Raw genomic sequence first — 9,246 nt, 5'->3', positions numbered from 1 at the left:
CCCCAGCCTCCCGCCGCTGCCAGCCGGACTCGGCGACATGGACGTGACCGTTTCCGAGCTCCTGGAGCTCTTCCTGCAGAGCCCCTTGGTGACCTGGGTGAGCTGAGCGGGGAGTGGGGGGCAGCCGGTGAGCGGCCGGGTTCTTCCGCCATCCCCCAATCCTACCGTCCTTCTTCCGGCAGGTGAAAACCTTCGGCGCCTTGGAGAGCGGGGACGAAGACAATCTCGGCACCTACATGGACCTGGTCGATGGCGTCGTCCTGAACAAGATTATGCTACAGATGTGAGTGGGCTCCGGAGGGAGGGACCGTGCCGGGGGGCAGCAGCGCCGAGCACGCCTCGGCCCTCACCCGCGGGGGGCGCTGGGGCTGTCGGGGGAGAGGTCGCCCCTTCAAATGGCGGTGTCCGGCTGTAGGCGGCGGCGTCTTTATCCTTCGCTGGGGAAGCGAACAGGCTGGAAGGACCGGGTGCAGGGCGAAAGCACCACGTTTGCATTTTTCCTTTTGGTTTTCTTTGAAATTAACAAAAAAAGAGAGAAAACCACCCCAAACTAACTCGGTTCTCTAAAACATGCTTTAATGTTTTTCTCTTTTGGTAGTGTTTTCCCCTTTTGGGGGTGTTTTCCCCTTCTTTACTCCTCTTCCCCTCAGCCCCAACAGTTACTTTTCCTTAGTTGTTCATATATGCTGTAGGGGAAGGTATATTGCAGTACTACAAATAAGGAAATGAAAGTGCTTTATCATATGGAGCTTTACTGGAGGGATCTCATCTGAAGTGTGTCTGCTCTTGTGTAAGCTTCAATATTAAATACATAATTTAGAAAGAAAAAGCCCAGCTTCACTGGTATCTCTTTATGGCACCACTGTAAGGATGTGTCTTCAGGAAGCTTACTTATAAATAGGTTATAAGAGCAAACACTGAAATACGGTAACATTGAAATGAATGGTTGGTAGAAGTTGACTGTTTCTTTTAACCACATCCTTTCCTGTTGATGGTCTGCAACATGCAGATCCTGACTGTTTTCTGTCATCTTTTAAGTATTCTAAAACGTGTCTAACAGTGTGTGTAGGGAGAAATATTTGACTTTCTAGAGAGGAGCCTTTGGAAATACCTCAAATTTGGCACTGCATTCTTTCAAGTGAATAAAATCAATGAAGCTCCACCAGTGATTTGCAGTGTTAGGCCGAGTCCCAGTGCTTAAATGAAGAATTTGTATCGGAATCTTTAAGTGAAATTACTGAAAAGTAACTTACAACCCCTGCTCCATCCACTGAAGTTGGCAAGTTTTGTTATCTTTTGGTATCTGGCTGCTTCATCTGACAGGTGATCACATTTTCTTCTGGTTTGAGGTAACTAACAATGGAGATTGTGAACTGGAGCTTAGTGTAGCTGCTGAAGGTTCATGGTTTGGGACAGAATCCAGATCAATCAGCCCACTTGGCGATGACAGGCTAGTGGTGTAAAGTGTTAGCTGTGATGGAAACCTGATACAAAAAGAGGGCATAAATTTGAGCATTTTTCAAGGAATAATTACGCTTTTAAAAGGTAACTTTCTGCAAATTAGTATGAGAGCTTGGATACAGACTTGAAGTTTTCCAGGATATGGGAAATTGGATTTAGATTTATGACCATTGTGCATTGGCATGGAGATGACCAACCAAACTATCAAGGAACAGCAGCAGTTGAGTCTGCTGCATGTTTACTTAACTATCACTGTTAAATAACATGTGAAAAAATCTTACCATTTCAAAACAAGAAAAATTCATTTAATAGTCAATTGCTCTTGAATTTTGTTAAATAGGCTGAAGTTATGTGGCTTTTGAATGACTGTGGCATTCTTACGAGTGATGTGGTTTAGAAGTGATTTATCCAGTGGTGTGTGCAAACAAATATTTGTAGTTGGCTGTTGAAACATGTCTAAGGAGATATAAAAATGTTAAAGTCTATGGAGCAACTGAACAATGCTTTGGGGACAAAGAGTGAAGGATAAAATCTCCTGGAAGTAATGAAGATAAGCATATAGGCTGACAGAGTGCATTGACACTAGTTGACATTTTTGTTAGGTACCATGTGTTTGTGAGAAATGCCCTGGCAGGTTTACTTGCCCTGGGCAGTCAGGTAAATAAGTTTGTTTTTTCCCAAAAAACATGTCTTCCAGCAGCATTGCCAAGTCTTAAGTGGGGGACGCACAAGCAGTATGGAGGAGGAGACTGGGACATTACCCTCCCTTTTTAGGCAGTTTTGGCAGTGCTTCAAATGGTGCCTGGGTGTTTGAAACTAAGAGCTTTCTACCGAGAGCCCAGGACTGTTTAACTTAGGAAGGGTTGTGGTTGTATTTGTGTATCCCAACCCAGCAAGGCACTCGGGAGGAGTGCTGCGACCTTCACTTTTTCTTTACTTAACCTTTAGAAATAGCAATGTAATTACTGCTTGCCTGTAAATCAGGAAAGCCTTTGAAGGCGTGTTTCTGCCCCACAAAGCTTTCAGAATAATGAAATAAGCATGTATTTTAAATGCTTGCTCATCAGCTTTTCAGGTCCTGGTCCCTGAAGATGAGTTCCAGTGTTTGGCTTGAGACTTCTTGTTGAAATTGTATTAATGAGGGCCTTTGACAAATGGGCTAGAATCTGACATACCATGTCGTGACAGTGGTGATTGCCTGAAAGCACAGATGTGTGCGTGTGCACACACATGCAGAGAACCGGGGGTAGCAGAGTGGAAGAGCTGGGCTCATGGTGTCATAGCTGTCTCCTTGCATGTGTGTTACTTAACTTTTATGTTTTTAGCTTAAATAAGCTGCTTACCTGCTTACTGGAACACAAGTAACATGGGTACATGAGCTTGCATCTAAACACCAAGTGTGATCACAGAATCACAGAATATTAGGAACTGGAAGGGACCTCAAAAGATCACCTAGTCTAATCCCCCTGCCGGAGCAGGAACACCTAGATGAGGTTACACAGGAAGGCGTCCAGGCGAGTTTTGAATGTCTCCAGAGAAGGAGACTCCACAACCCCCCTGGGCAGCCTGTTCCAGTGTTCCGTCACCCTCACTGAAAAGAAGTTTCTTCTCAGATTTAAGTGGAACCTCTTGTGTTCCAGTTTGAGCCCATTACCCCTTGTCTTACCATTGGTTGTCACCGAGAAGAGCCTGGCTCCATCCTCGTGACACTCACCTTTATATATTTATAAACGTTAATGAGGTCACCCCTCAGTCTCCTCTTTTCCAAACTATAGAGACCCAGCTCCCTCAGCCTTTCCTCATAAGGGAGATGCTCCACTCCCTTAATCATCTTTGTCGCCCTACGTTGGACTCTCTCCAGCAGGTCCCTGTCCTTCTTGAACTGAGGGGCCCAGAACTGGACACAATATTCCAGATGCGGTCTCACCAGGGCACAGTAGAGAGGAAGGAGGACCTCTCTCGACCTACTGACCACCCCCCTTCTAATACACCTCAGGATGCCATTGGCCTTCCTGGCCACAAGGGCACAGTGCTGGCTCATGGTCATCCTGCTGTCGACCAGGAGCCCCAGGTCCCTTTCCCCTACACTGCTCTCTAATAGGTTATTCCCCAACCTGTACTGGAACCTGAGGTTGTTCCTACCCAGATGTTAACACTCTACACTTCCACTTGTTATATTTCATCACATTTTTCACAGCCCAACTCTCCAGCCAGTCCAGGTCTCTCTGGATGGCAGCACAGCCTTCTGGCATGTCAACCACTCCTCCCAGCTTAGTGTCATCAGCAAACTTGTTGATAGTACACTCAATTCCCTCATCCAGGTCATTGATGAAGATATTGAATAATACTGGCCCCAGCACTGACCCTTGAGGCACTCCACTTGATACCGGCCTCCAACTAGACTCCACCCCATAGACCACAACTCTCTGGCCTCTGTCCTTCAGCCCGTTCACAGTCCACCTCACTACCTGATCATCCAGACCACACTTCCTCAGTTTAGCTATGAGGATGCTGTGGGAGACTGTGTCAAACGCTTTACTGAAGTCAAGGTAGACCACATCCACTGCTCTGCCACTTTGCTGCAGATCAGCAGATTTCTTTCAGTGAAGATTTTGAAAGCCAAATTCTTGGGAATATAATTCTTAAAAGAAAACATCTTTGTCCTGCAGCAAAGCAGATTTTGAAGTTTAATCCATGGCCAAAGAGACAGGTGCATCTGTGAAGAAATCCAGATATACCTTTTGAGTGGAGGTTGCTGAATGAAAGTAAGAGTTTAGCTGTTTGAGGCTAGTGGGCTGTACAGTTCAGTCACCCTCTGGTTTCTGTTGTAATAGGTTGGATTTTGCTCAAATGCTCTCTGGCAACTTAAAGTGGGTAGAGAAGATCCCAGCTGCTTGAAATTACAGAGTCAATGTTTTTTAGGCAGTGGGTTCATATCATCAAGGCAGCTATGTCACTGGAGAGATATGTAATGTCTACCGCTCTTCCTGTCCACAGGTCCCTGCTGGCTGTGTGACAGGAGGTGAAAACAAGGCTGTGTCTTCACTCTGTCTTTTCAGGAAACAATCTGCCCCCAGGAATGCTAGGCCTGAATAAAATGTAGTTTGCTCAGGCTCACCAAATGTAGCCATGGCATAAGGGCAAAAGAAGTGAACCCAGCCTGGGCTTATGTAGATTCTGACTACAATGTGATCAGTGGGTAACCATCTGTTGGGCTTTGCTGGTGATTCCTTAGCTTGCTGGTGATTCCTTAGCTTGCTGGTGATTCCTTAGCTTGCTGGTGATTCCTGACAAAACAAGACCCTTTCTAAAAAACTGAGGATTGCTTAGTTCTCAATAGTGGTGCCTAGATGCTTAATGAGTTAAACCTAATAAGAAGAGACAGACAGCAGTGTTTGGTTTCCCCACTTATATTTTAAAACAAGACAAATGGTTTTTTCAAGTCATTTTGCTCTAAATGACTGGTTTCTTTTTCCTGTGTGCTGTCCAAGTGTATACCTCAATCTGATAATGCACAAAGGACATGTTGATTTTTGCAGACTTGCAGTACTGGCTGAATACTCTGCATACAAAAATGTGTGTTAATCTTCAAAGTGGAACTGCCATATTGTGAGTTTCTGTGTTTCTGGTGCATTTATGTGTATCAGGTTAATGAGGTTCTCTGTGGACGAAATTTAAAGAACTTTTTTTCGGATGCTTGTGTGTCACTTCTGGTATGAAACTAGCATGTGGCCATACTGCTTAGACTGCGTTCAGTGTTACAGTTGCAGCTGTGGCATAACACCTAAAAACATAAGCAAATATTTGTCCTGTTTAACTTATTGTAGAAAGCTTTTTATTTGGGAAATAGCATGGGGGTTTACACATGCAGGCACAAAAGTGTGTTCATATTGACTTGTTCTAATTCTTCTAATTGATGGTAGACTGCTGTTAAAGTGTTTAGCATATAGGAATATGTCTTAGGAATGCAGCTGATAAAACTACTTGCGTTGAAACCACGTAATAAAAATGCACAATAATAGGTCTTTCAATCTCAGTCGCAGCTGTCATGATCTGTGGTACTGTCAATCTGTTGTCTTTAATTTGGACCGTGTGACAGGAGCAGCCATGTTGTGAGCGCACGCTTCTTATGATTTGCAGCAAATGGCATGAATGCTGGAAGGTTGGAGATATGCATCTGTTTAATTAAAAATCTCATTTGGAGGTGCATTTTTCTACCATGTTCTAGGCTATTTGGAAACCCTGCCAGCCTTATTGGCATCATCCCACTTGATGATAGAGGAAGAAGTTGGATGATGGGAGAGTTAGACTGGTCCAAGAATGGTGTATTTTCAGTTGGCAAGTTACCTGCAGAGTGAAGTGCCATGGGATGCTGGGTACAGCTAGTTTCTTCTAATGTCTCATAACCATTGGGCCTGGTTTGTGGGCTTCCCCCTTAATCATGAAGAATACATGTCAGAAATTGCTCAAATGAGAATTATCATTTGCATTTTTTAAAATGATTTTTTGTTACTTCTATTTTATTAATTGGTTAAGAGGTTGTGTCTTCCAGCACTTATGCTGCTGGCCCCATGCCTGCTGAACTCATCACTTGGCCTCTGCCTCCTGGCCCTTCCTTTTCTCTGTGCTCCTGTAAAAGTCATGAAGGTGTAAAACCAGAGGACTTCTTTAAAATGTTTGGCTATGTAGTAAGGTTTGAGACTTTCCTTCTGTTTATGCAGCTTGGGTGTTTACTTGTTTGTGAAGTACCTCTCTCAGTCATGCCACCCTAGTCTTATTCGAGTAACTTTTTTGATCTTTACAAGTAGGTGATTTTTAAAAAGGGAGCTGTAGTTTTCATTACATGTGTGTGTAAGGGAAAGACCAAACATCAAGGGACTGAAAAAGCATCTCATTGAAGTCCTGCGCAGGTATTTTTCAAATACATTCAGGAATTTGTTTGGGTTCCCTGGCTGGTGTTGTAAAAATATCTTTAGTTTTCAGTGTGATCCTTGAAAAGAGATTATTTCTGTAAAGTTCTTAATAAACAGGTTTCACCAACCAAACAGGTGTTAGAATGTGTGAAGTTTGGTATCAACAGCTCTGTTTTCTTTATGGTAGAAAAGTCTTTAAACACAGAACTTGCCCCTTACAATGTAAGGTTTACTTAGGTGCTTTTTTTTTCCTTGAGGACTCTGCTTCCCCTTTCTGCTTTTCCTTTGCTGTAGGTCAGGCTGATGGGTTGTAGTGCTTCAAGTACCTCAATCTTTCCAGGTTTTTAGCCGCCTTCTTTCACTTCTGTTGAGATCAGCAAGTGCTATGTGGCTGTGGATGTTTTGGCAGCTTGCTCCTTTCCCGAGAGTGCAAGTAGCCTCAGTCCTCTGGGCTGCTTCTCCCAGCTCCTCTGCTTCAACCATTCCATGTCCCCTGAGATGTCTCAGAGACAGGTGAGTGACATGGAGAAGGCAGCGGCAGGAGGGATCCAGCTGACCTGGCATAATGTGACATGGTTAATCTAGGCAGGAGGAGTGATGCAGAAAATGTTTGAAAAATGCAATAAATATATTCTTTCTGAATAAACGCATGCCTTGAACCCTTGATTGTTGTAAGTAGTCTTCATCTCCATGCTTATGTCAAAAGATGTTTTGCCGGTTCAGATGGATAAAACTGAGCTTACCTGGTAAATGGCAAAGAATAAATCTTTTTTTTTGGAAATGTCCCACTGCCTCCAAGAGTAACTTTCTGCAGGTCCTCCAACTTCTTGGCTGTGGAGCTAAAACAGCTGTAGTCAGTATGAGCTTATCTGACCCAGGATTAAGAAAAAAATGTGGCAGCAAATGAAGAAGAAATGGGATATTGCTTATTGAGAAGGGATTGTTTAGTTTTCCACATGGAGACAATAAGCCCTGTGGTAGTTTGAAGTGTGGGTTGTGCTGGCCTTCCACTTTCACTGCAAAGAGTCTTCTCTGAAGTGAGCTGAGGGGCTGCATAAAGTTAGTTACACAACATATACAGAAATCCATACTGTCATTTTTTTGGGGCTTTGTTCTCTTTTCAGAAAAGCTTTTAACTTCATTGGTTGTGGGGAGGAGGAGGCAGGACTGCCAGAGTGACACTGTATGCTGCCGCTGGCTCCAGGTTAAGAGGACCCTGAGGGCAGTGGCATTGAGGGCACTTGAGGCAACCAATTAATGAAGGTGATAGGATAAAAGCCCCAGAATTTCTGAGGGACTGGTTCTGCCAATGCTTATGTTCTTGTAATAGATGACTAACCCCACTGTGCCAAAAGACGAGCAGGTCTTGTCTTAGAAGGAGGAGTTGTTCTGGTTCTTACTTGCTTTGGAGTACCTCACCCAAGTCCTGCAGTTACACTGCCTACAGCTGTTGAATAAATCTGCTCTCCTTTGCTGTGGCTGGTGGGTGTGTTTTGTGGAATTTTGCCCCATTTCATGCAGTTTTGAGATGGGTTGTGAAGTGTTGCTCTGCTGTACAGTCAAAGCTTTTTCTTCCTGGCTGTAGATGTTGATCAGTACCAGATAGTGGCATAGCAGTGAGCTGCTTACATGAGCTTTCACATGGAAACAAGAACTGTAGGCTGACCCTTCTGTTTGGCCTGCTTCTCTTTTACTGTGCATTTCCTCCCTTTAGGCTTCCTGGTTTGTTGTCATGACCTCACCAAAAAGGCTAACCATCCAGCTTGCTTCAGGGTTCAGCTCGAACAGTACTGAAGCTTGGTACTCTTCAAGTTCAAGCCCAGGTGCCATTTATGCTTCTCCAACTTGTTGTGCTGCAAAAGACCCATAGTGTCAGTTGGTGTGTGGGTGTGACTTCTGTATCTGAGCATCAGTAAAATAGAATACTTACTACAGATTTTGCTTTAAAACCTTCTAACAGTCAGCTTTGTTCTCTTTTTTTTGTAATTGATTACAGTGCCAATCAGTATACAAAATCCTTTGCTACTGTAAAGGCTCTGTAGGGTCTTGCTACCAGTGACTAGTTTACACAGTGGTCATCTGTACTTCAGTTTGCTTGAACTCTGGTACATAAATACTGTGTCTGATGTTATCTGCTGCCATGGCGGTTTTCTCTCATCTCTGGAATATCAATGTATTCTGTCGTATTTATGCACATAGCACAGCTTTTACTAAAGAGGTGCTTTGGGATGGTTGTGCATACAAAGAGAAATAGAAAGAAAAAGCTCTCTCAGGTACTTACGTAAACTTTGGCAGATACACTGTAAGAATAAATATTGGATCAGTTCTTCTCTTATGTTCTTGTCATTGCTGGAGTTCACTGTTTGGCCCTGGAAGGGCTGTGAATGGCTTAATTAACAGCCACAGAGCAGAGCTCTGAGAGGCAGGTGTTTGGATTATGTGGGAGTTTGCTGATAAGAGTATTTATTAGAGGGGAAACGCAAGACTTTGATCTAAGGTGTTGGCAGATAAAGGTTTTCAGATTCCTTTTGTTTGCAGCATGTTAGGGTGTACACAGACTGTCTGAAGGTGTACATTCATATTAAATTATTTTCAGCTTTTTTCCTATGTTTTCTCTTTTATTTTAGAAATCTTTAAAAAAAAAATTGGGTAAAATTTTGATTTGCTTTCTTTAAAATCAAACAAACTTTAGGCTTCTTTCCCTAAAATCTTTACACCAACTTTTTCTTGTCTTGCTTATATCTCTACCTGTGTTTATGTTTTATTCATATCTTGAAGCCCAGTAGAGTGTCTATGAGGCACAGCGGATATATGAGTATTGCTCTGCTACATAAAGGTTTCTCTTTCTGGCTGTAGACTTTGGTCACTGTCA

At 43.4% G+C, this 9,246-nt stretch overlaps 1 protein-coding gene across 1 annotated transcript in view; it reads left to right on the top strand.

Moving 5' to 3' along the window:
* Nucleotides 1-9,246, top strand: part of CCDC88C (coiled-coil domain containing 88C) — a 98,621-nt gene continuing 89,375 nt past the window's right edge. Inside the window, exons 1-2 of the mRNA XM_080620188.1 lie at nt 1-97; nt 183-283. Coding sequence (XP_080476314.1) covers nt 38-97; nt 183-283 — 161 coding nt within the window. The 5' untranslated portion in view covers nt 1-37. The remainder of the gene's footprint in view (nt 98-182; nt 284-9,246) is intronic.

The sequence above is a fragment of the Psittacula echo genome (assembly GCF_963264785.1).
Source record: "Psittacula echo genome assembly, chromosome: 5".
Taxonomy (NCBI): domain Eukaryota; kingdom Metazoa; phylum Chordata; class Aves; order Psittaciformes; family Psittacidae; genus Psittacula; species Psittacula echo.
The sequence above is the reverse complement of the archived record's forward strand: the minus strand, read 5'-3'. Positions and strand labels throughout refer to the sequence as shown.